The sequence below is a fragment of the Bombus pyrosoma genome, linkage group LG7 (genome assembly GCF_014825855.1).
Source record: "Bombus pyrosoma isolate SC7728 linkage group LG7, ASM1482585v1, whole genome shotgun sequence".
Classification (NCBI taxonomy): Eukaryota; Metazoa; Arthropoda; class Insecta; order Hymenoptera; family Apidae; genus Bombus; species Bombus pyrosoma.
In genome coordinates this window covers 8,976,632-9,004,269 of record NC_057776.1, presented here as the reverse complement: position 1 = coordinate 9,004,269, position 27,638 = coordinate 8,976,632, and the positions used below count along the sequence as shown (strand labels likewise).

General features: G+C 41.7%; 2 protein-coding genes across 2 annotated transcripts in view; one reads left to right on the top strand and one right to left on the bottom strand.

Moving 5' to 3' along the window:
- Positions 1-14,533: 14,533 nt before the first annotated feature.
- On the bottom strand, positions 14,534-15,567 carry LOC122569047. Its single transcript, XM_043729509.1, has 2 exons — positions 15,239-15,567; positions 14,534-14,810 (listed from the first exon to the last, which is right to left on the bottom strand). The coding sequence occupies exons 1-2, from the start codon at positions 15,565-15,567 to the stop codon at positions 14,534-14,536; spliced, it is 606 nt and encodes a 201-aa protein (XP_043585444.1).
- Positions 15,557-27,638, top strand: part of LOC122569046 (discoidin domain-containing receptor 2) — a 214,021-nt gene continuing 201,939 nt past the window's right edge. The window contains exon 1 of the mRNA XM_043729508.1: positions 15,557-15,684. The gene's annotated coding sequence lies outside the window, so the exon portion shown is untranslated. The remainder of the gene's footprint in view (positions 15,685-27,638) is intronic.

Here is a 27,638-nt window from a genome sequence, read left to right as displayed (position 1 = left end):
ATCCACCGATTTTGTTTCACTGGCGTTACGTCTAGATGTTACGTGAACGTATACATTACTAGTTTGAATTCGCTCGTGGCAGTGCGCGCCCGTGTACGAGGGTAAAAGCGTGCGCGTAAGCTGTGGTAACCACGCTGTAACCTTGGCAATTTAGACGTAAATCGCATTCTCGGCACCGCGGAACTTTCGCATGGCGATATTGTTCTGACACTACGCAAACACACAACGAACGGAGCGCAATTCCGGTACGGGTGTAGCCAAGGCTATGAATTATGCAACCCCTATTGGTTGCCAGCACCCTCCGGTGGACTAGCACAATCCTCGTATTCCACTCTCGCCCTCCCCCCCTCTCTCTCTCTCCCTGCCCTCTCATCTGCTGTCTCTTCCTTCCTATTTACCTGCCTCTCCTTCCCTCACCCGTAACAATTCCACTAAATGTACCTATTGTATCGACCAACTCCTTCCAATATCGCATTCGATGCCACAATTTCGTCGCGGTCCGTTAGCATTCCGGTCGACTGATTTTTTGATCGTTCGAGCAACGTTGCGTCACATGGTGCCGCTGTATCGAACAACACCTGTTTGCGAATTGCGTGTTATTACGTCGAGAATATCGATCGATCGACCGATTGAAAATGGGGCTTTAATTGCGTGCAAAAATTTTACAAACTGAGCCGGTTTCGCAGCTTTGCTTCGAATAATAGGGAATAAAAATATCTCGCTATTCGTTAGAATGTGTAGAATTCCATAATCCGTTCGTCTGTATTCATTATCGTGTGAATAAGCGGGAAACAGGCTGCAGTGGTCAGATTTTTCGGACCTTTAAAAACCGATCTATTGTAGAACACAGGGCGCGACACACGCGTGCGTATACGTTCTCGTGCTGCGAGCTAGACGTAGTATTTACGGCTAACAATAAATCCCTTTCAAAGGCACACGCAGCGAGTCCATTTAGCGTTTTCTTCCCGCTTACATACAACGAACGTAGTAATTACTCGTTAAGAGCACGGAGGTTCACAGAGGGAGAGAAAGCAGGCTTAAATTCTGCAATGCGTCATTTCGTTCGTGCCATTAAAACTGTTGAGATCAGCCTGGCAAAGTAAAGAGAGAGAGAGAGAGAGAGAGAGAGGGATGAAGAGAGGATGAAGAAGGAAAGCTAAGCGGAAAGAGACTCGTAGGAAAGCGAGCTGGAGATTTCGACACAGAGTAAGACAGAGGGCGAGGGGGGGTGAACAGAGTAACGCGAGAAAGGATCTGAAAAAAGAACGAGCTTTTCTCGATTCGCGACTATGCGATGCGGTGGTAGCGTGGCATTTGAAACGCTTAAAAAAGAACGCGTCGTAAAAAGGACTGGATACTTTGATGCGGGTTGTACGTTTTATCTTGAAAAAAGGGGAGGTGCGAGGACCGAAGGGTGCTTTTCTCCCCGTTTTCCGTTCTGTCCTCTGGCGCTAAAGAGTCGCGGCTGCTATCTTCCTTCCGCAACGCCATTGCTAACGGGCTGCCGTTATCAATGGCCCTAGCCTAATGATTTTCAAGCGGACCAACCGTTTCGATCCTTCGCCACTAGACTGCCTGCAGACATCGTTCGCCATCCAGTGGCCACGATGAATATTTAACGACAACATATAAAATACGATATGCAGCGTAAAATCCTGGCTAAATTGTTCATCCCTGGCAAACTCTCATTAATTTCAGCATCGTTCAATGATAATAATGTCCTCGTGCCAAGTGATTCATGAAATCGTCGTTGACGTTTATTTCTGATTTATTTATTATCAGATCAAGGCATGGCTGGTTTACGATTAAATCGAAGTGTGGCTTAATTAGCCGGCTAAACGATCCTTTAATTCGACGATAGAGGAGAAATCTTGATAGCTGTGTTCGGCTCGTCAACCGTGAATATGTTTCAACGATGAAGCTCATCCGGTGATTTCGGATGATTAATGGATTATCTTTGGTTAAATGCATCGACTTGAGAAATACCAATCTGGAGGTACGAGAACTGGTCAGGAAATTTTGGTCAAAGTTCAGTGAGCTCGTAACATTCTGACATATATAGGAATATTGTAGCATCCTGATTATCCTAAAGAGAAACGTAATCTTTTCGAAAAAGACTTTCATTGAAATTACTCGCCTTTATGGAAATCACAGCGTAGTCAAACAACAATTTTTTTCGGCGTAAAACGCGTCGTGCGTTTACCTGCATATTTGTAGCTTACGCTTTACAACTGCGACGTACATCTCGTAAAGCGTGCTGGGTGCGTCGCTGACAACGATAAACGTAAACACGTTTTTGCGCGAGCCGCAGAAAGATGCAAAATAAATCTGTCCGCAGTAAGGAAGGCAGAATATTTGGTAGACCTGCCTTTGGGTAGAATCAGTTTCTAGTATTTTAAGAAAGAAACAAAGGGGATGATATTTGCGATGCAGACGATGAATAGATTTATGGTGGAATTCTACAAGGAATTTCCATTACAGGGAAGAAGCTTTTCACCGTCGATTGTCACAGATCGAAAGACTGGATATCGTTTATCGATTCCATTGCGCGACGATAAATTGATCTTCGACCACACCTCCGGCCAAGACGGATGATTTATGTCGTTATTATTTCGCGGCGGGCATTAATAGTCTGGCAAACACGGTGGAAACATGTCAGACGCACGCGAAACAGCGAAATTCCACGGGGGGACGTGCACTTTTATTCGTCTGCTTCTTTTCCCTGTCGCGGATCGTTAATCATTCGCCTCGCAGCGAAGAAGGAACAACGCCGAAACAACGAGAGAGAAAAATAGAGCGCGATGAATGGAAAAAATAGTGAACCGGGCTGGGAATTTTTCAGTCAAGCGCTACATCACGTCGTGAAAAACACCACACGTAGTCCCACGGGGGTGTTCATGACGCTATTCAAATGTCTAGAACCTCGTACCTTACCGAGGAAGATACATTTATAATAGCTGGCGCATTTAGCATGTCACTCGAAAATTATGTTCTATCCTGCGAGAAGAACGTAAATTAATTACGTACGTTCACGATTCGGATACTTGATTCCTTTTTTGCCACTTTATCTGTGTATGACATCCTGAAGCATTTTCTGAGCTATTTCTCGAACAACTTCATTTTATTTATCGTACACAAGCGAATATTTAATATCGCAGCGGGCCGATATTTTAAACCATGCAACATGAAAGATTCATATAGGAATTACATAAGAATTTATGTAGTTTACGTAATTTCCAATTTTACGGGAATTCACTTTTCGAACACGTTCCATTTCTTATCGATTCTCAAGACAATTTGTCAAGGATTTGTCGACATTTGTTTTGATATTTCTCGCAATAGCTGTTGCCCTTGAATCCTCCGAGTTCCAACTCTATATTCAACTCCGTTGGAAGACGCATACTGCGCCACTGTAATATTTTAACCTCTCAACCAATTCAAATATAGTTAGTCGCAGGAGCATCTGCAACCTTTCGAAGGACATCTCAAGGCTGTTTACGGTAGCGCCGAGTCTCCCCTGTGAGGTACGATGAAAAGGTAGACTTTCATAAGAGGTGCTGATACAATTCCACTGTACGGTATGTACGACGTGCAGTCTCTCGGGTTACCCTGCGCTGGTGTACCGTTACTCGTGCGTGTGAGCGCGTATACATGTGTTCACATAGGCCCCGAAGAGCAAGGATCGATAACACCGGTCGCGAACGGGGTACATTAAGGCTATTTTACGAGTATAGGATATCTGGAAAGCAATACTCTATTCTTGAGGATCCTTTGGGTGGCGCGATCTTTACGGCATAGTATACATGCCTCCGACATTGTAGAGTTGACAGGAAAAGAGAGATACACCCCCGTGGCATGCTACGCTTCTTTGAGGTTGTGTACCCCCATAGTCATGGGGAGCGAGATCAATTCCATTTTTCCTTGAAGCGAACCGAAAGCAACTTGACTTACGCTTCTTGCAACAGTGGCTTAACTATTGATTAATGTTTGTCATGAACAGTTTTGTCAGGGCTCTTAAAATTTAACGAATCTTTCTGCGTTAAAAGTCCTTAGCGAGTAACTTGTCCGTAGTCAATGTAATTTAAAAAGAGCGTCGTTTTGTAACATACGATATGGATATTTTGAAAAACGGAAGAAAACCATTTTCATTCAGCCTTGCAGCTGAGCAGCCTTGCTCGTCTTATTGTATGGTTGAAATGATTCGTAAAAACGAACGTATCTCGCGTTGTCATGATATTACGACACGCAGAATGGAACTTTCACTGCACGTTACTGAAATGTGCCACCTTGACATCTTATGAAAGGGTAATGAGACGTATTCACGAAGGGGCGGATCTCTAAAGTTTATATTCTTGTTCGTATAGCGGCAGATTTGTTCTATCCTGAAATCATTCCGTTTCACAATCATCCTTCGAATCGCGAAGATTTATTCGGAATTTATTCTAGGAAAACAAATATTTATTAGCAATTATTTATTAGCCACGATATATCACGGATTATGGATAAATTTGATGATATTTGATCGTAAAGGGAACATGAAATCGCAAGAAGCATCGATCGAGCGTGTCGATCGGGCATTTATACGTGTCGCTAATGAAAACCGACAGCAATATATCCTACTGTCGCGTCTTTGCTCTCCCGAGATCCTCCTTCTAATATTAAGGGACCACCCCGACTGCGTTAATTAGTAAACTCGCTGGCTGGCTCGGTTCTAGCGTTGCTAATGAGAATTTGAGTAATGACGGTGTTCTCGCGACTTGTCCTCTTCGTCTCTTGGCAAATTTGCCGATGTGCCAGTGTCAAGACCCACCGAGATCGATAGCTCCTTTGAGCGTATTTGCGAGAATATTGCTCCGGTTCTCGATAACCTATCTGATATTCCTCGCTGCGACCACGCTCTACGCTGTCGATTTAAAACGGTTCATTGAACATATATTATAATACCTTTTGCGATTTACTTTTAGATTCCAGTAAATTCAGGATATTCACCAATCTAGATGTTAGCAGTTTAGTGGGAATATCGTTGAAGATTGTGGCCTGGCTATATTAAAATAAGAGTTAAAGATAAGGATCTACGTTAAAAATGTGTGCTTAATGCAAAGTAAATACAAGATTTCTTATTACTGTAATATTTCATATTTTTATCTACATGTAATGAAAACACGTACACTTAATTGGATATTTGCAGTAATTACGACACTAAGGCAATTTCAAATGGTCTCCAGTGAATGGAACGAAACGTGACCGATGATAACTGTCGGTAGAAAGTAACCGAACCGCAAGAATAAGACATTATTAGCGATACTCTAATTCAACCATGTGGTACCCGGTTATTTTCAACGAATGAACCGTATCGAATGGGTTGGCACACGAAAAGTTTCCATTAATTACACGTACCGACTTACCCACTGGCAGTGGAATCGTAAAAGACCGGCTGAGTAACCTATTTTTACCCTCCATCTGCATGCACCGAGAGAGATTTAAATATGCATCAGAATGATAATGAAAATGCGGAGTTGTTAATCTCGTGGGATTCGTCTCGCTTTGTTTCGCTCTGGTTCTCTTTGACTCCGATAAATTCAATCGACCAGCTTACGCGTTTGTTGCTTGTTTCCTATCTCGAGATAGCTTCGATTTGAAACACGTGTACCGGCAGTCTTAAGGTAAGACGTATAACGTCTTCGATCTTTTGTATTCTTAGCTACTGAAGGGGGTTATCGACGAACAGATTGGGGTTGGAAGCTCGTGGATCGTGGCGCCACCATGGTTAAAAGCGTTCAACTGCGAGGGGAAAGCGCGAAACAACCCTCCGTTGGTCTCGATATTCCTTCACGTTTCTCGAGCCGACTGGTTGGTCGAGATACAGATTCGAGTCTGATTTCTACGTTCACCACTAGAGGGAGCATGTGCTTTGTAAAGCAAGCGAACTATCGTTATTTTCTCTTTTGCTTGTTATATTTTGATATTGATATCGTTTCCCATTATTTACATTCATATATTAATTGGAAGAGAATACTGAAAGGTTTTACGTGTTTTCGACAAAAAGTTTCATATAATATGAATTTCATCGGAATAAACGTCACGGAAATTGCCGGCTCAAATTCTATTGTTTTTTAATTTCAAGACAAAAAGGGGAAAAACAAATACCCGATAATATAGACGTTTCACAAACGCACACACATTTTAAACCATAGCACCTCGAAGCTGATAAACACTTCGAAAAAGGTTGCTCGTTCTTCATGTGGTACTTTATCACAGTTCAGACACTAATACCCGCCATATCTCTTAATGAAAAGTGAAATGTCTTTGGAAGCCGGTCTTGCCTCTCCAGCCTATGTAAGACCAACCTAAAACTCGAACCAGAGAAAACGGTTCTCGCCTTTGTCGAGTGTTCTTTTTGGCAAGGGACCTTCTCGCGTGCTGCACCGCGACGAGAGAGAAAGTCGAATGGAAAATTATTTACGACTTATTCATATCGCGGGCCAGACTTAGAAGGGAGGGTTGCGCGTTAAAAGTTCCAGCAATATATCGCGCCTTCCTTATTGTCTATGCAAATCCTTGCCCCAACTCTGTTAAAAATACCCCCTTGTATCTGAACTCCCACCCTCTTGAGCTCGCCCGTTTTGCCGGCTCTCGTCTCGACGGAGAACGTCGACGGGAAGAAAAAGGGGGTTGGAAAGGCAAACGGAGGGAACAAGGGGGGAAAATAGAAGAAGCAGACACGAAGGAGAAGAGCTTCGATATACCCGCCTACGTCGTGGCTCCAATCTTATTTTTCCACGAGGCGCCGCCTCCTTTAATTTATCTGAATTTAAATTTAACGAGAAATACCGGGGCTATAACGGGGTGGGGGTGGAAAATCGGTGGTCGACTGCCGCGGGAGCTGCTTCGATTACTCCACGGCATCTGCGCCCGAAAGCGCCGGCAAAGCTCGGGACTCAAGGTCGCTAACTAGTCCCTATATTTCTCGAGCTTTAAATATTTCGCGGATTTCGCAGCAAAAGGACCAATCTCTTAAGTAGCTGCGACCTGATTTAGTAGACGGCGAAGTTCGCGGCTACCTAAAGTTTGCGCAGTCCTTAATGACGCCCTTTCCGATATTACGGAAGTATTATCGAGATTCCATTTTGCCAGATGCGAAGAGCGGATTAAATGCATCTTATCGGCGAACGATTTGCACACGGGACCATGATCGCGTTGCAGGTGCCCGTCTAGTACGAGTCGATACCCGGTACGCTGTCATTAAGGCGTTGCCTAATTTGCCTCTGAAAACTTTCGACACGATTACCACTGACATGAGAAGTAGCGGGTGAAGCATATGGTTAAAGGACGGGGAAGCTTCAGTTATTACGTAAGTACGAGGCGAGTATTCCATTAATCAAGTTAGACGCGACTTCGCAACCAACTTGTTAGCAGGATGACGACCGGGTGACGAAAGAAAGAGATAAATTGAAATGGTGGAAGAGAGCGCTTAACATTTTATGTAGCGGGTGGTAAGTTTAACGCGTAAAACGATTATTCGTAGTTAAAGTAATGCGTACTCCAGTACTCCGCCTCATAATTTCAATAAAGACCTTCCATCATTATTAATAAAAGAGGAGCGGTGAAAGCCTTACAATGTATAAAGTCGAGCGGTAAAAATATTAATCCGACGGGATGGAGACATGGAAACGCTTAGCCGGTTTATGTTACAACGATTTAACGAAAGATTGTAGGTACCAGATTGAATTTAAGACGAAATATCGCTTCATTCGGTTGACAAGTATTGAAAAACGAAAGAAACGTGAGTAAATTCGTTTTACGTTTTACGGTTTCCGCCGTCTCGTGACTTAACCGCATTTGATCAAAGCTGTAGCTCGTCCGCGACTTGTACATCATGACATCAGCCCGTTCCTTAAGATCCTCGCAGCATCGGGCGCAGCTTATGCATAAATATACATGCTAAAATTGTGTACACTAAATTTCGTCCTTTTGTGGAAGCGAAGGCTTGACGAAGCTCTACGAGGCTCGATCTTCCAGGCTTTGGTCGAAGAAGCGGACAGAGCATACGCGAAAAGGGGTGGCAGACAGAGTTCAGTTTTGAAAGAGGTCACCACCCTATAAGAAGAAGGGTAGTGCAACCGCCGCGTTGCCCTGAAATATGGCGTTTCTGCATTTAGCTTTCGAATGCCTTTCGAGCAGCCTCGTTATCTTTGTCAAAGGGGATCTCTGGAACGCGGAACAAAAGGAAAGTGCGGCTGGCACGAAGGGTGGTGCGCAGAAAGAGCGGAGAATAATTTATTCTAACGAAGAACCGCAATTAACAAAATGTCGCTCCTTTTTAAACGACGGCTATCTTTTTCAAAATCGTTCGAGTTGCTTTCATCATTTTCACGAGAAACTCGACGGACTGGACGAAGTAAATTTTAATGAACAACAAACATTAACAAGCCGCCCGTCTTTGAACATTTATTTTGCAAGCAAGAATAATCATAAAAATAACTGTAAAATTATAGGCAAAAATGTTCAGACTGCTAGATACTATTATTATCATGTATGTACAGTATATCTATCTATGTACGTTATTGTGTATGCATATATTCGAAGCTGATTATCCGTGCGAAAGCAAAACATTGGAACGCGATCACCGATTGCGACTATACATTCTTACATAAGTAACATTCCCATGCGAATAAAATAAGCTACATCATCGGAGTGTTCCGCCTCGCCTCCTCAAATCTCGTCTAGTCTTCGATAAAGCCTAAGGGTACCACGTTTCAAGGGAAAATCCTTATTTGTTCGGCGTTTTGCTTAATGGGAGATCCATCTTTTCCCTTCAAGAGGGATTTACGAAAGCCTTATGGGAAAGTATGCGATGTGCCAGTACTCGTAGCGATGAAGATTAAACGAACCTTTTGAAGGATTTATACCATAAAAAAGAAAAGGTAGCGAAGAAATGAAGTTCCACGATCTACGATAATGACATTGCAACTTTGTTCTCGATATTTCGTGTGCGCGTCTATTTGTGAGTTCGCGTTGTTATAAATATCGTTAAACGTGTAATGTATGTGCCGCTTATAGGAGGACATTTTTTATGGGCATTAAATTCGCGTTTTACCCTCGCGAAACGCGGGTATTTATATTCATTGTTTAATATTTATGATCGAGGTCACGCGTAAAATAGCTTGACATGAACGAAACGGGACGAAGTCATGGTGTTTTCCATGGGGAACGATATCGAAAAACAATTGCTGGTGATAAATAAGAAAAATTGATTCGACGGAAGGGAGATGCCTAACGCCTACGTACTCGATTTCCCCCTGTTACCAAGACGTATATCCCACCGCAACCCTACGATATCGAAAACCATACAATATTTACGCTTTCGCCAGCAAACGCATAAATATTTCAGGAACAGCGGCCCTTTAACCGCGACGCTCGCGAAACAGACCTCTCCCCTTCGATTGATCGTATATTACCTTTATTCTGTTATACCAACCGATATAAAGTCAGAAAAGTAATGCAAAGTATCTCTTTTTCGCGATATTCAATTAAATGGAAATTCTCTATGGATATTCATGAATATAGACGCGGAGTATCTAAAAATTAGAAAGATCTACAGAGGAAAGGCGGTTAAAATTCCAGTGAGTTCTTTGACCGATAAAAAATATGGCAACGAAGTGATTAACTATGTTATAAAGGGAATTTCTATGGGTTGACTGGAGTACCATTTTCGTACCCTTGAGTTCAAGTAAATATTCATATGGAGCCATAGGTTTTGCGAATGTACGTGATTTCGATATCATCGCGAAGATTATTATGGATCTGTAAGTTTGAACGACCTCCGAGACATCGATAGCGACAACTCCTATGCCGTGGAGCCCGAGTTCAGCAACAGTGACAACATCCAGATTATAGGAACCGATAGCAGTAACATAGCCTAGGGTCGTAGCAATCGATGAAGATGACCCTCACTTGAAATCAGTAGCATGGGCATTAAGGTCGTGAAAGGCAACGACATACTCGACTGTTCGATTCGATCTTTACTTCGCGATCTTTACTTCGGTAGCTACACTAAAAACTTACAACTTCTTCTATAAAAGGTAATCAGTATTTGTGTCAATGTTTGGCATCATTCCCGGTAGTTTTAGATTTATCAATAAAATATTAAAACGATAAAAAGTCCCGAGTAGCATTCAAATACCCACTTGCAAAAACATTACGGTCAATTAAAGTAAAAGAATGTTCAACGACTGGAGTGGTACTTTTTCAGCTAAGATAGAAGTAATGGGAAATGAGAAAAATAGCGAACTGCTGCTTCTATGCAATGTCCCCGGCCGTCTGACTAATTGGTAATTAGGCGACGCGCAATTAATCATACCTCTTAACCCCCTTCTTTCCTTTCCCGGTCGAGCCAACCGAGAATCTCGAGTCGAGGAGCTTGAATGTTTAGGTCTATTCAGCTTGGCCATTCGTTAATGAAGTCGCGTGTCGGGACGCCAAGTTCATTTCCCTCTGAATGCGACGAGTCCGAGAATCATAATTACTGTATTCTGTACGCATATCCCTGCTGATGCGAAACGTGCACACGCCCACTCGGCTCCGCCCGGAATCTCGATTAAAACCATGGCCAAACGATACTGGAATCACCAGCACTCACAAGCATGTGATCGTGACCACGAATATTCTGTTTACCAGCGTGTCCAAATTCTAGTCCTTTCATTAAGCTTCTGTTTTATAGTTTAACGTTATCACGTCAGACTATCTTCCATATTCCATGCAGTTAAATTAAATCAATTAAACAATTTCATATGGAATTATTAAACGCTCCAAAGTCTCCACGTTACAGCTACCTATTACATTTTTCCATGTGTGATCCTTTCTTTACCTCATCGCTCCTTTTGCTTTTTGATTATAATAATTAAACGTATTCCATAATTGTCTTCTTTCGGTACGTAATTTATGCGTATCACGTACCAGCTTCGCAGACTTCCTTTGATCTTTTCGATAGATCGATTTCAATGCAACGACGCACGGAATGCCAATCAATCGCACGACCCATTTGGATATGGCGTCGCGGTCAGCTGTTCTATGAATTCTCTTTTATCCGTCGAAAACTGAGCTATGTCACACGAATCGGCACCGGCGCACGACCACACGGGTGTTAGCGCATCGACGTTCGCCAATGTGGACGGAGCCGTGTTCGCGCATACACACCAGTGAGAAACCGCAGGTCGTAGAAATATATGTACCTTCGGTGGAGGGGTGATTGTATAACATGATCAGCACCCGGTGCACGCCTATAACGTTTTGATTATAGGGCACTCGCATTTGACTCCGTTAAACCTGATGCCGGGATTTGGCTGCAACTCGTGCCGACTTCGAATCGAACCAATCATCGCCAGCTCGTGATATCGAAGTCGCAATGTTCACGCTCGGCTTAAACCGCTTACACTAACGAATACGTTATACACGTTGTATTAAGATGCCGTTAAGGTTGAGTAACGAGGCAATCGATATATTGCCAGCCGGATCGTTGATAATCGAGGCGTCTCCATTTAGCTTCCCCCCGTCTGATTGCAAAGTTTATTTTACCGTTTAACCCGCGCAAGAAGTTTCATCGTGTTCCATTTATGTCAACGATGATTGCGTTTTAATATAGATCAACGATATACGATCTTCGTTCGATTTTTTTGACCGAAGGTTGGTCAAACGTTAATTCGAAATACCGAGTTCGGTACAAGTCACGACACGCTTTATCCGTGTGCTTTGTTCGTTTAATACGGTCCAGCGGATGATATACGCCTACTTCGTGCGCAGGTAAATAATCTGGCACAAAGAATCTTACGTTCCTATGTGTTCCAAACATCTTTCACGCGCAATTATTTATACCGATGATGGAGTTCTCGAGGAAAAGTACCGTTGGAAAATAACGCACGACATTTCTCTACATCGCTTCACAATCGGTGCAGTGGTATCGAACTTAATTGTAGCTGTCGATCCGGCCGCGCACGTTGGATTTAATTCGAGCGTGAGCTACCTAAAGCGGTGCACAACCGAGCAGCTAATCAACGTGCCGTTCTCCCTCTGTATTTACAGTACTGTCGATTCCTTCTCAGCCTCGATATTCCTGCTCGTATGCAGCTTTGTATCTCACGTTATGTAGACACAGAACGTAAATATCCTGTTCAGGTATTTGTACACTTTGCGATGCATTTATCGTTTCCTGGCTGGTCTGTGACTTCACTCGATTGTAACCGCTGTCACGTGTACGTGACCCATTTACTTCAGTTTGTTTTTTAACCCAACAAAACTGATACGTGGACTTTTGACGGACACGAACAGCCGTTCAATCAGTGAACACGTCGATGTAATTATTGTGTAATATCGGCTGTTGCTCGTTATTTAAGAAGCACGCAAAAGTAATTCGCCTGTGGTGTTCTCGCGCGTGAAAAGCAAAAACATGGATAATAGCATTACACGTACGCAAAAAATAAATGGAGTTGGATGTTATCGACATAAAATACATTCTTGCTGGAACTGGAGATATTTCCAGAGCTGCTTTACAGTACATATTACGAACGATTTCAAAATGGGTATAGAAACGTTGAAGTAGAAAACTATTCAACCTGAACTCTTTAATTATATTTCGTTACGACGTTTTACATTGCCAGCCAATCAACTAAGTAGGATTAAATAGATTTCTCTTTGTAATAATAGGATCAGATCGGGGTGGAATTGAGGAAAACGGTAAACGTTACATAATGAAAAAATACTCGGCGATATATTATGTAACAGGTATTATCTCTAATTTAAGATTCAAGCAACATGTAATCGAGAATCGTTCGCGCTATTATCAATCACACTTCTAAGAATATCGATCGTTCGACTATGTCATGGATCAACAACGACCCACGCAGAGAACATTCAATCACGTCGTATCGCGCGTTTCCGGATTACATTATTAAAACAGAATATCGTAGAATTTACACGCACATGGGTTGTGCGAGCCAACAAGAGGATTTCCTCAACAAGCGGATCCCCCGAGATTTCGCCGCCGCGATTTCCAGTTGCTCAGCTTTTCTACTTTTAAGCGACGTGGAGATAAGAACGATAGGATTAGATGTACCACCGGATGCAAACCATTTCACGTAACCTACGTCGTGAAAAAACTGAATGGAAAGCGATAAACAACGCGTCACGCCGCGTTTTAAGACATCAAACCGATCGTGTGTTAGGAAAGATATACTACAACGTTCGCCAAATGGATTATTGGCCGCTCGACGTGAGCAGCAAAAAGAAATAGAGAACAAAATGAGAGAAAGATTGAAACGCATGGCCGCTGGCCATGGTACCAGAAAACGTTTACAAAGAAACAGAAAAGATGGTAATTGAATTTTGTTGATTGCAAAACGCGAAATCGAAACGACGATGCTCTAATAACGATCAGCCCAATAAAACCGAGGTATGTAACGTGCAAACGCAAACGATCCTGTCACGACAATTGCAATTGTCACGTGAAATGAGAATAGCGTGTCTCCGTGCTATTCTCTCTGCTCTTCTCCGCGTGTTTAATCACTCTTGGCCCGCGTATCCTTTCAAAGGATGATAATACGTGCTCGAAAACTAACAGTCAGACAACCATTAATTTTAATCCTCCAGCGAATCGTTCGTTTGAACTACGATCTCGGCGCGATCTCTCAACAGACTCAAAGAACACTATGAGGGTGTATAGTTCTATGCGATGTTCAGACATCGAGGAGCATAGCAAGGTTGAGAAAAAACTCATGATTCCAATCGCGAGCAAAACAAAATTGTAGGAATCCATCAATGTCTGCCGGTCATGCCGGCACGGTTTGCCAACCGTAGATACAAAGCGAGAAAGGAACGTAAAAGAAACCACGTGGTTAGACTATAGACGCAGAGGATGTTAAATTGTGGCAATTAACTCGATACGTCGTCTTTTTTGACTATGATCAAAGAAAACAAGTGTTTCAGTGTACGTCGAAGATAAAAGGATAGTGTACGCTTGCTATCGGATAATGTAATTTACGTAATTAGTTGAGTCAAGCAGCTTGTAAAGAGAAATCTCGGAATTTAAAATACGTTTGCAGCAAGCACAATTTACTTTCGAAACACGTGTGTATAAATATTATTTTAAAGAGGTTCCATATTAATTTCATAATTTAATTATCCTACTACTAAGTAAGCAGAATACAATAAATTCCAACTTGAAAGATTGAAATATTTTTGCTAGCAATATTTATGTAGCATTATTTATAGCAATATTTGTCCCATTTTTGTTTCCTTATTGAAATCTTAGGACGCTCACGTATTTTTACAATAAATCACAAATCACGACAGAAACATATTAGGGAAACGTCGTGTATCAGAAACAATATGAATGCATCCATCTTGCGAATCCATTCTCTGATAAATGGGGCCGGTGGACAAAAAGACGCCGTGCTGATTTTGATATGTTATTAAAAAAGGTAGGAGAGGAAGGAAATATATCAGATAAGATGAAAGAAAGGGTGAATGGGCGAGCATGTGGTCAATTCTTGGGTGTCGGGTAGTTGCGCAGAGGACAACCCTGATTGGTCCGTCGCCGCCGGTCGGCTGACGCGGCTTGTGGCTTTCGGCTCGACGAGCTTGCCTCGACTCGCTCAGTCGCACTCGAACCGCGCATCGGTGAGGGTGCTGTGTCGCCCTCTCTCGGCACCTTCTCCTTTCGGTGTATGCGTGTGTGCGTACTTACGGGAGCGGTTGCCACGCGAGTCGTACCACGTTGTCCTCTACGTTTTTTTTTTCTCGTTTCGATTCGCGCTCGACTGGAACAGTCAATTACGAAGAATTATTAAATAACCGAACTTTCAAGGTGAAAACAATACGAAATCCTATACATCAGGCGATACGTATCTTAACGGTTTTTTCTGTTCCTTGTTTACCTTTGACAGTCGGTAAGAGAGTAAGATAACTCGTAAATGTGTAACAGAATAACATTTGACTTTTGTATATTGGCACTATTGTTTTACGTCGTTAGTGTTATCGTTTGAAATTTTCATGCCGACCGTTTGTGAATTTTGATCGTACATTGTACTGGTATGTTCTCTGAGCTTACGTGTAGCGTGGTTTAGAACGGAAAATTTAAAGTAGTTTAACAAATGTAATTGGCAATTTCATTTTAAATTGGACGGATGCTTGAGTGCAGTCATATATGAGGTGTCAACAACTTTAACGACATAAACTGTCAACATACCGTGCGCTCCATCTTGAAATCGGGTAACGATTCGACTTTTGCCAGATGATTATTCGAGCTCGTGCTTTCGATCGCCAGTTGTTTTCTTTTCCGGCCACTCGAGTTCGATGATCGTTTAAAAGGATATCGGACGCCATTGAATGTTCGGTACTGTTCCCAGTCGGCGCGAGGACACAGTGAATAGTCGGTGCGCGCGTGTTTGTCGTCGTCGTGCAGTTCGTACTCACGGGAGTACGGGGAGTGCGGGAGATAGATCGTCTTCGGCGTAATCTGGCGTTGACGTAACCTAGCCTAACGTAACTTTTGTTTGGGACATCGGTCGCCTCCATTCCATCATCTATCCCACTGTTTCATCCATTCGGTGGTCTCGTGTGTGTGCCTATCTTTTCTGGAGTTGAATACAACTACTTCGTACTACAGCGGGACTGACCTCACACGTTTTTCTGGTAAGTAGCGCGCTATATTTATTTATCATGGCAGTTTGTCGCACCGATTTATGAATAGATGTCATGCTTGCACAACCTATGTTTCGATACCATTTCGAACGATCGTGGTATTTATCTAACAGTTCTCTTTCAGTATAATAACGATTTTACGGAAATTAATGTGTTGTTTTAATTAGAATTTCACAATGAACTGTTCGTGTTATCACCTTACTTGTTTGTTTAGAACTTCTCGATACGGAAAGTACATGCTAGATGTTTCGCGAAATGAGACGCCATTTTGATAAGCTTATATTACTTCGATATTTTGCGATACATCGCACGGTGAAAAATTTATGAACGCGTCTCAAAGCGAAATTAAAAAGCAAAATATTGGCATGCTCGGGCGTTTTTGTAAATTTGTTCGTATTTTTTTAGGTTGTATCCGCTCTCGGAGATAGTTTTTAATCGAAATACGATATAACCGTCGGATTTATGTCGCGAATACGGTATTTCAGAGAACACGAAAATTGGATTTCAATTTCGCTCGCAATATCTTCCTGTTCAAAAATTGTTGATTCGAATTGAATATAGAAGAGACGTTCGTTCTCGTCGCAATATTTTCCAGGCTTCTAATATCTATGTCGACATTGCGCGCATAAATAATTTTCGCCGTTACCAATATTGGAAAACGTTCCTTCGATACCATAAAATACATACCGGGATTATAATTCATTCCCGTTAATATTCAAATTTTCCTCATGCTGATACGTTTGTATTTTGTAATCAGCTATAGTTACCGTGCCTTATAAAATACGCGATAAAAATTATTTTCCATCAGTCTTATAAACATACAGATAGAAATATTAATTAACAACGTATTACATTTTAAAACAATATTATAATTTAGGTTTCAAAAATTGATAATAGATATAAAAAAATTATCCTATAATTTACTTTGTTTTAATATGCTAGCTTTGAGCGGTACATTCAGTTAACTTTCTTAGTAAAATTCAGGACCAACATTATCTCGTGTAAAATTGCAAAAAACATATGAAACATCCGCTTGCTAACGGATTCATTAATTTTGCTAGTTTCGATTTCCAAGCGCTCCTCAAACGGAATAGTAAATAACGTTAAACATAAGAGGACTGCGACGCGCTCGGCCGTCCACGAATTTTTCATTTTACTTGAAAATTCATAACACGAGTCTCGTTTCGTTAAGCGTGTCGTGCCCTCTTCCAAGCGTGTCCCGTTGCAAAGAGTTGCTTCGCCGCAGAAATAATATTCGCTTTGGCGAGTTCAAAGCTTTGCCAAACCGCGGCTAGCAGCGGAGCCTGTTGGCACATGGTGCTGAAAATAGGCGGACACCAGCGGTGGTATTGCATCTTTCATCACGGGCCCGTTTGGAACTGCTGTTCCAGTATCTAGAACCGTGATTAGAGAAAAGGAAAAAAAAAAGGAAAACACGAGGACGGGGTGGTGGGCGCTAATTGGTTAATGCCCGCCATTACGAGGTTTACAACGGAGCTGCTAAAGGGAATTAAAAATAGCTGGCCTCCACCCGAGTGCACTGGCCAAGAGGACACTTTTCGTTCTTTTATTACCTCCTTATTCATCGTTTTCATCGGTGCTGCCGTTAATCGAGAATACGCAAAACATTTCGAGCAGAGGTCGTTCCATCGAACTAAATTTCACTCTCGTCTCTTAATTTTCATGTAAACTCGTTTCGTTTTGGTAAAGTTTGAATCCCGCCAATCCTGTTTTACTTCCCTTCATTTAGATTCCCCGTCGTTATACGTCTGCCTTCTGCTTGTTTGTTGAATTCCTTCTTTCCCTTTCAGCCTAATACCCTCGTATATGGAAATCAATGGAATTTCTCTACTTTTTGTTCCTTCGCCTTTTTCCTCCGTCTTCCAAGCTGTCGCTCTTGTTCGGTTTCGCTTTGTTGCTCGGTCACGCGCATTCTCGGTATTCATTTCAACGAGCACGCAGAATCGTCAGCAGCTTCTCGTCGATCGGACAATCACGCTAAGGTCGCGAAAACACTTCCTAACAACGTTCTTATCGCGTTTCATGACTCGCGACCTCGTGGCACGTAATCCGGTGATTAGGGCTAGTCGAATGTTTCACTCGCTGTTGGAACACGAGCCGATCTGGTTCAACATTTTCTGGTTCCTTTAAACAAATAAGAACCGTGTACGGAGTTCTTGTCGATCCCCGTCTCTTACCACGACATTTCCTCGTCACCAGGGTTTTATTGAAATCGTATTTATCGAAATGCCGTTGACGTTTTGCAATCTGTGAAATCATTCTGTTTGATTTCACGGATGATATCAACGCATTGTTTAATTCCGTTCTACGCGATTTAATCAGCATCATGGTTTATCAATTAAATTACGCGTTTTATCGCAATCTGCACAAGTTTAATTGCTAAATGACGTTGACAAGGTTTTGGCTATTTTGGTGAATGAAAATTCATGTAATATGATAAACGGTCGTTTTGTCCTGTTTCGGGTGCACCAGTTACGTATGTTTCATCCATTTCATGGATTTGTACATTCCATAAGAGAAATTCTTTTTACGATATGCGTATGCGAATGAAGGAATTGGGGAAATGTAGGAATCGAGATGCTTTCTATGGAACAGTACCTGTAGGAATGTTGTATAGGAGTATAGTATAGGAAACGTCGAACTTTTTTCTCTCTAGTCTTTTTATCGATAATCTGCGTACACGTAAGGATACGCGCATAAATGCAGAGCTCCCTGGCATTCGTAATAGCGAAAGTATGAGAAATTGAAAGATTCCAGATAGCGGGGGTTAGAGTTCTCCAGTGACGTGCAAGTCCACGGAGTCACGTGAGGTCGAGTGACTTACACCATCGTCCTTACTACACAGAAATACACTTACGCGCTGCGACATTCATTTTCTGCTATCGTGAGTTGTACCTAGGCGGCAGGCGAGTCGCAAGATTGAAAAATTCCAGATAAAAATGTTACATTGCATTTTCCACACTCTCGAACGCTTTTGAGCAACGAGTATACAGCCTGATCGTGTACATGGATGGGGTCTTACTTTATATTTTTTTTACTCAGTTTTGCGTAATAAAAGCAGCTACTTCTATGTTTATGTATTATTTAATAAAATTATAGCTTTTCTGACACTTGCAATAATTTGCAAATATTAATAAAATACAGTAGAGAACTTTCGGAAGATATTTTTGATAGATTCTAGACGAATAGATATAATTTCTATAAAAAGAGAGATATTTCGTGAAAGATATGTTTTAGCTAGATATGTTTTGCAACATTAAATTTTCACAGAAGCTAATGTCTTGCTTAATTAGCGGCAATTATTTTGATAAAAGATCAGACGATCTTCAATGTGAAAAAGACACTCCTAATTATTATTCCGTTAATCTTTCATATATTTCAAATTACGATAAGCATTACGAAGCATTCTCTAACTCTGCTTTCTAGTTAGTTTACGGAAGGTACGAGGATCTCGAATAGCATTATATTCATGCAATTTTGTTATAGGAAGAAACTTTGATGTTTCTTTTACAAGACTACTTCTTTTCCGAATTCGAATGTATCCAGCAACTTAAAAGTTATACTTTGAAGATTCGTAACTTTGATATCGCTAAAGATAATTGGATCGAAGGTTATAGCGCGAAACGTAGGAATCTCGAAACGAATTTCGGACTGATCGTCCGATTACATTTTTTCCCCGATTGAAATTCACTATGCCGCCTTGTTCCTTCGATGCAAGACTAGTCAAATGATAAACGATTGTAATTTTTACTGTCGCTAAACAATCAGTCGCAATTACAATTCACTTTGACAGCTAATTGGTATCAATGGTTGATAAAATCCAAATTCGTTGTAGATATATTATTATGTAATTCAATGTGTTTCGTTTCGTTAAGTTACATTTATTTGTGACAAGACCTGCTCTTAATCACCAGATCGGTACGTGTTTTTCCTTTAATTCTTTCCCAGGCCTTATTAAAACTAAGCATCCGTCGAGAGGCGCAGTAACGCGTCGAACGATTTCGTGTTCATTGTGTATTTAAGGGTCCATAAAGTAGCAATGTCGCGAAAATTTGTCTCGGCGCGCGAGAGGGCGTCAGATGGCTGGTAGCGAAATTTGCATAAAGGGATTGCGACGAGGGACGTTCTCGTTTTCGTTTTTGGGGTTTTCGCCACGCGGTATCCTCGCCCGTTTCGTTCCACGAACGCCACGAAAATGCAAACGAACACAGAACGTACCATTTTCTCACGTAATTGGTTTCACGCGGAATGAGACGATTTTCATTGCATCGTCCCCTATCTTGTATCTTGTCGCGATCGTATCGCGAAAATGGCAGTCGTTTCACATTCCCCCACTTTCTTTGCTCTACACGTACAAATTTTCGATATTATACAACGGCGGCTGTTAAAATACGCGAGTCATCGATTCGATGTAATTGAACTACCATTCACGAGCTGACAATAATATTTAGCCACCCAGACAGGTTCGACTATCGAGACCACTTTGTCGTTCCTGAACTAAACTCCGGCAGTGTCGTTCCTCACATGGTAATAGCGCAAGTTCACGACGAGATTCGATAGCGTTTAGTTACCTGGTGTACAGGGTGGAAAGACTGCTCGCGGTTGCTGCCATTAACACATACACGAGGGCCCCTGGTGTAGAGGAAGACGACGGTGCATTTATGGACGGTCGCACAGGATGCAGTGACAAGCAGCGTACGTTTCAGTCGGCGGCAGCACTTAAAATTTCCATTTACTCGTTGCACGCAGCCGTTCGTATTGACGTACGCTTAGGTACGTTTTCGAGAGGGTTTCGCGGACGAACGACGAAGAACGCAGCAGCCCCCTCGGTCGTCGAAGTCACTGCACCCGTCCTCCGCCGTTGGAACAAGCTTGGAAAAAGACGATGTTTAACGCGAAAATGTTTTGAAGCATAATGGCAACACTTGACCGAAATACCGGGTGGGGAGTGGAAAGAAGCGTTCTCAAAGGCGACGATACCAGCAGCAGACTTCTTGCATTTGCGCGTGAAACACATACGACAGAGAACGGACCAGAAAGTATAAAGCAGCGGATAAAAGCGTAATTTCGAAGATGCATCAGGAATTCTCTGTGCGAGGTAGGCGTCTTTGTGGATGGATATGTGTTCGGTCGTTATGCAGAAATGTCCCCAAGGAGTCTCCGTAGGGATCACTCGGCGTCACTGTGAACGGAAACACTATCGAATAAAAGTTCATCGTTTAGGAAGAGGTATTCCTCCGTTTTTGCACCGTAAACTTTTTACAGACGCTTGGTAGAAAATTGGAAGATACTTGGTAATCATGCGCCTGGTTCTCGCGCGTGTATCAAAGAATCGAGGCGAATGCGATAGTCGCTTCAGGATCGATAGAAATTGGGAACGCTTGAAGCCTGTGCGTTAACTCCATGATGCTCAGCTCGTTGTCCGGGATCGATTCTCGTTACAAGGGGAATTGCTGATAGCAGGGAAAAGAGTTCGGATACTTTGTACGATAATACATTAGGTCTCTTTTGTATTCTACGACGCAAATAGAACGATTCCCTTTTACCGATGACATCCCACTTTCCATCGGAGATAGACGTTCTCCTTGATTTATAAATCATCGAACACATCGAATCGTCTTTGAAAGGCGGTAAAGCATTTAGAATTCGACGTTCGTGTCTGGCTCGTATCTAAAAAAAGAACTTGAACGCAAAACTACATATGTCTCCTCTCGTTGCACGCGTTTCGCGCCAATACCTATCCAATAACGCCTGGCAGGCGTTATTGAAAATTTGCGTAGAAAACAACACAGGATAGGCCGACGATGTAGCGACAGCTCCTGTGTTTAACTTTCGAATGAGCACGCGTATCTTTTAGCCGTATCCTTCAAGTATTTCGGTAACAGCGTCGTCGACCATTCGAAGTTCAACTTGGAATCTGCAAAATTGTAACCAGCCAGAAACAACGCCAATACCTTCGTTGCTTCCTTCGTTTGGGAACTCGATTTGGAAACAGAGGCCTGCGAAAATAGAAGAGAGAAGAAACTAACGTTGAAATTAAGAGCATCTTTAGGAGATCCTTTGCCAACTTGTGAACGAGCTCGATGGGACATTGGCCCGTGGAATTTCAACATATCCGACATACCTGGACAATTTAGTTTTTACACGAAACGAGATGGAAGGTGGCGCGGTTGAAATCGACGTGAAGCTCTGCATTACTGCGCCATCGGTGCGATCTGCGTATCAGGAACGCAATTACACCACGTGCAGAATGCAATTATTGGAATTCAATTAATGAGAGCTGTCGGATTCCGTGCCAGATTCACTAAGCAGGAACAAGAAACTAATGATAATTAGGTATATGTGGATGAAAAAAATTGAGCCAGATAGTCGAGATTCCGACGTTCCTGTTAAGGATGTTCCTTGGAGATCGAAAGGATAACTTTTCCGTGAAAGTTCGATACGCCTCTGTTAACGCTTCGGCACGTCGCACCTGTTTCAGAAATTGATGCTTCTACGAGACTCCCATGGGACAAGACGTGTGGAGTTCTCTTAAATAAGGGATCGGGCTCAGACACGGCAACTTGGAAATTGCGGCCGTGACGTGGTTGCGGTGATCCCTCACGTGCGATCACGATCACCCCTTGGATAAACAGCTATCCCCTTTGTCTTTCGTTCGTCTTTGCGTTTTCCCTGTTCCGGTTGCCTACCAAAGTCGTAAAGACAGCCTCCTCCCAGGATTTTGATATCTAATACCTGTTGAAATTGAGCCACGTAATTGCTCGGCTTCGGCTTCATTTCACCTCTAGAATGAATAATTTAAACGTCGAGTGAGATAATTAAATTTAGTAGAATGTATTTATATAAATTTATTGAACGTCAAGGTACCTTTATAAAAAGATTATTTCATTAATAGAAGAATTTCATTTCCTTCACTTCGTGTATTTAGTATACTTCATTTATTAAAATGTCTTAACAAACCAATTATTCTTGTAACTGGGACATTTACAAGGGCAGTCAAAATATGGCACAAAGGATTTCGCACGACGTAAATGGTTTTACAGCTACCAAGTCGGTGGCTGTTCAAAGTGCGATGCTCGACAAAGGCTGTGAACACGGACAGAATGTAATTACCGCGCGAAGTGTACCCGTTTCCTCTTTTTCATTTTAGTTACAACGATACAATGCGTAGTGCAAAAATTACCTACGCGGCCTGAGCCACGTTTCGGAGCTTTATCGCGTTTTAACGTCACCGGGTTGGGCCAATATTAAGCGCGATATAAACGGCGAGTCGTGCTCAATTTGCTAGACGAGGTGAAAATGAGACTAAAAAACGTGCCGTGGGCTGTACTGAGAGTTTTCGGCCGTCGCAGAGTTACCCCTCGCTGTGTTTTATTTTTTCACGACGGACATGCCGTATCAGCGTGGAAAGTGGAGCAGGTTACAGCGTTTGTGGTTCATATGTAGGCTAGATATTTTCGTGTCTTTGCAACTATGCCGCGTTGTATTTTCTTCGTTCAACTACCCCATCCATCCCTTTTCTCCATTATCTATCTCTTACTCTCTCTCGCTCTTTCCCTTTTAATCTTGTCTTTTTTCCCGACCCAACCCGGGAACAGGCGAATATTTTACGCGACTGATATTACGGGACAGGCACCGGTACCGCCGCTACAAATGATAACGTGAAAACGTTTTGCCGAGATTCCTCTTCTCTTTCACGGTTGACTGCGGGTGAAAAATATAGAGAGCTCGCTCGAACCACATTATCTCGGAGTGCGCGTTGATATTGATACTATGTTGCGTGAAAACCAGTAGGAAATTTCAGCACTGCTGGAAAAATGAATTTGTGACATAGTACCGTTAAGTACACGTAGCTCAATGTGTTTTCGATCGGTCGAAACTCGACCGCGATTTGACGCGATCTTTCAAGCACAATGTACTATCCAACGACTGCATATTGGTTGGATAGTGTACGTGTCATTTTATTCGTGTACACGTGTTGTTAATGATAATATCAGGGCGTTAAATGATATAACACTTCATCGGATAAATGGAGGTGATAAAGTCGGGGTTACATCGCGGGTGACTGACATTTTAATTCAATTAGGATTCGTACGCCAGCTACCGTAGATTTCATTTATTAAGTATTTTACGAGGATCTAGGACAGCGCGAGCTCTTCTCTAATTTATTGTGTTCGGAGGAACGAAAATTTTTCTTTTTCCTTGCAACAGTTTAGTCGGTCATTCGGAGAGGTTTCGCGTTTTAATTCTAGAAGACAGTAAGACATCCTAAAAAGCAGTATTTCTACTTGAAATAATTACTGTTGTATCATGTTACGGTAGTTTACATGACCTAATGGCGCTTATCCTGGATGCACATTTAGATAACTGAAATTAATAAAAAATGTCGTTAGGTTGCAATGTCCGGAAATAAATTTTCTTAAAGTGGGCATTCAATAAAAGAAGCAAGTAAATTAATAGCTAATCTGTATCGTAGGACTTCCGCTATTTAATATCAATTCAAGAGCAATGTGTCATCTAGGTCAAGCGATTCGTATTCATAGCCATGTGCAGCTGACGGATAATCATGAAATTCGCACCATTGTAGTCCGAATCTCAGGCATTTGAAAGTCATTTGAAGGTCATCGGAGGTTACGTTATTTTCACTAAAGGTCAATAAAGATCCTTGAGGTCATTCATAGTCGAAGCTCATAAAGCCTATGTCATTATCGTTCAAGCTAATTCGAACATTTCTAAAAGTCAAGGTTATGTCATTGACATTCAAAATGATTCGGAATATATGTGCATTTATATAATTTGTGCGCAGAAATATTTCAATTTATTTTGAAATAATCTTGATTTTCCAAGATGACGGATTTAGGGAACGTTCAGTATCCCTCAGCATGTTTCGATACCTTGTATCGTCATGTAAATCATGGCTACGGTCACAGTGTTTGAAGTTCGTTCACGCTTCTTCACCGCGGTCGACCGAAAAGCGGAAATAGAGAGCTTACCAAAGGTAAATTTTCGTGTGTCCCGTTTTCGAGAAAATCACGAGATACCGTCGAGGGTTTTAACGGAGCACGGCCACGTACTCGTCGTTAAATTAAGCTGAACGGTTCGGTTCTACAAACAAATCAAACTGTTCTGAAAGAGGTTCGATTGTCGCTTTGTGGCGCCCCGTTTTCAGAGTTTCTCAATAATGGAGAAATCGGTGATTGGATTATCCTATGTATCATTATGCTTTCGTCATCTCTGCTTTTGAGCCAGATATCGGATGATATTATGCTAATTGACTACGAATTGTGTTCGAATGTATAATATCTTAACGATGATTGGAAATTATTTCTGATAAATATATCGGCACTGTGGAGAAAAAATTTATGGAAGAAGAAACGTGCAGTTTAACTATTTTTAATCTCGTTTAATCCTATGTTTTTCCATATCGCTCGATATTATTAAAGGACAGGAAGATGATTTATGTTTCTTCATTTTTCATGATATTTTATAGCGACTGTTTTTTACCATCAGCTTGAATTGACGTTTTACTCGAAGCAGAAAATAGGAAGTTATCGGGACGGAACCGTATATTTCTTTGATCATGGATTTACACATCGCAATAAGCAATTTTTCTTGATAAAGCTGCCTCGAAAAAATTTGTATTGGCGCTTTCCTCACGAGAGTTATGGTTAAGCAAGTGGGACAGTGGTCCTGTGCCGTGGCTCAACGAAGTAAATTTACGCCGATGAGAAAATTCCACGTGTATTGGATCGCGCCGATGAAATGAAATTAAATTTTCGTAAAGCTGTTCCGGGATAAAATCGAATTCACGGTTGTCTTGGCCAGGCCTGCCTGTTCAAATTACAGCGAATCAATTTGATATAGTATATAACGTCAAAAATTCTAGCCGATTCGGTTAACTCCGGCTATCGAATCGAAGTAATACGGAAAATTGTCAACTTCAATCGTCAACCTGTATCGTGCAGCTTGATCGATATCAATTTATAGATGGATGCATCGTATTTTCAAAAGTATACTAAATCCAAGAAGATTAATGGAAGGCGATTTCAGAATTTCGATATGTCGATATACTGGTTTACTAGATAGACCATTGTATTTAGTTTCATCATTTTATATATCGTTTCATATTTCTTTCAAATATTTCAGTATCGTCTCATAACGTCCTTTAACATCATAAAAAAGAAAGAATAGGGTGAGCTTCGTATAAGGAAATAAAGTTAAACCTGTATCCATGGCCCTCCATCCGCCGACCTTTCTCTTTGATATTCTAATGTTTCTTCAACCTTTTAGAACCGCTACTTTATTCAATTTTTTCAACCCTGTGCGCTCACATAATGTATCCATCTGGAAATTAAGATGTATTACCTCTTATACACACACACACACACAAAAAGGAAAAGAAAGTAAGAGACACGATTGCCGCGCTTTTCTATGGATAAATTTGATATTTCAAAACTCACTGTTTATCATCCAAACATATTTCTTTCTAAATTCCTTGTTACATTATGTTTACAATTTATTAGCATATATTTCCTTGATTAGCGACAAAGTTATAATCGAACGTCATTCGTTTTATGATCAGACGTCATCGTTTAATTTTCATACGCTCTCATTTTAACGACATCGTCAAATTGAACTTTTATGGCTATTAAAGAAGATAGCTAGAACGGATTCGAATGTTTGAATATTGAGACTTCGATTCTAAAAACGAGCGAACTGTACCTTGTTAACAAAGATTTCCACGAACGCGAAAGTTAGCATATTACAAGGCTTCGTTGCGAAGTATACGTAACTGTATTCGTTTGTCAATTTCCTATAATAAATCCCGAGTGTTCAGCGGCAGCGTATCCGATGACATAACGCTGTAAATCACAGACACCAGTTGCGTAGTGGTGGGAAAATAGTTGTTGAATTAATATCGCTTCGCCTTTCATGCACGATCTGTTTTATCAGGAAGGAATAGAAAGATGGATAGGTGGATGGGTCTAGGGAACAAAATTCTTTCGGTATCAATCTCTGTTCGATAAAATCTCGGATTGATCGATCGCACTTTCTGACATGCCGCGGAGATCTTTTTTATTCCTGCCGTTCTGTAATATCTTGTTTTATGGTTCGCGTAGTAATAGAAACGTCTGTGATTAAATTTATTTCGCTCGAATGATCCGCAATTTATTACAGCTGCTCCTAAATTTTCCTGCATCGCGTTACCTGTCGATATTCTTTCTCCGTGCCGTCCTTCATGCACGTATCTATACACTCGTGAAATTCACGAGTTCGTTTAGGTGTGTTTCATTTTCCGCCGATAAAGAGAAAAAAAAAAAAAAAAAAGAAGGTGGAATTCGACAATCGTTTCTGTAGTCTATTTAACATTTAATTTCATACATATCTCGAACCGTAGATTGTTGGCATTCTTCTTTCCAGTGACCTTTTCAGACCTCGTCACGTACCTAGAACACGATGATTTTTATTATTGTATGTTGGAAACGTTAATACCTTGGTCTTGGAAAGCGGTGGAGCATCGTAATCCGTTTACTCGTTTCTTTCCGTTCTTTCTCTTTTGTCGCTGATAAACGCAGCTTATTTCTGCATCGATAGCTTCGTAATCCTCTAATTTTGCTTTTCGAGAAATCTACGCACGTTGGATTAATTAAAGGATAAAAAGGGAAGAAACCGAACGGGCTGGAAGAGGGTGAGAAAAGGGAAAGGACGGGAAGGGTGAAGGACTCCCAGTAACGCTGTCAATAAAGCCTTAATTGTCACGCAGAGCGCGGTCGATCGCAGAAGTGGCCTTGTTAAACATCGATTGGCATATCGGAAAGTTCTGCCAATGACGGTATACCTAGAAAAATCGTGATTTAAACGACCAGCCCCTTCTTTCAGCGTTCGTAGCCTCGACTTCCTCCTCCATGCTGCAATCCTCTCCT

What these genes read in the sequence shown, in the direction of transcription:
- LOC122569047 (XM_043729509.1), bottom strand. Translation starts at nt 15,567, where the DNA reads ATGGAGGCGACCGATGTCCCAAACAAAAGTTACGTTAGGCTAGGTTAC. An exon ending in ATTTCAAGATGGAGCGCACG is followed by an intron (nt 14,811 to 15,238) that starts GTATGTTGACAG and finishes TGACTGTTCCAG; the next exon opens with TCGAGCGCGAATCGAAACGA.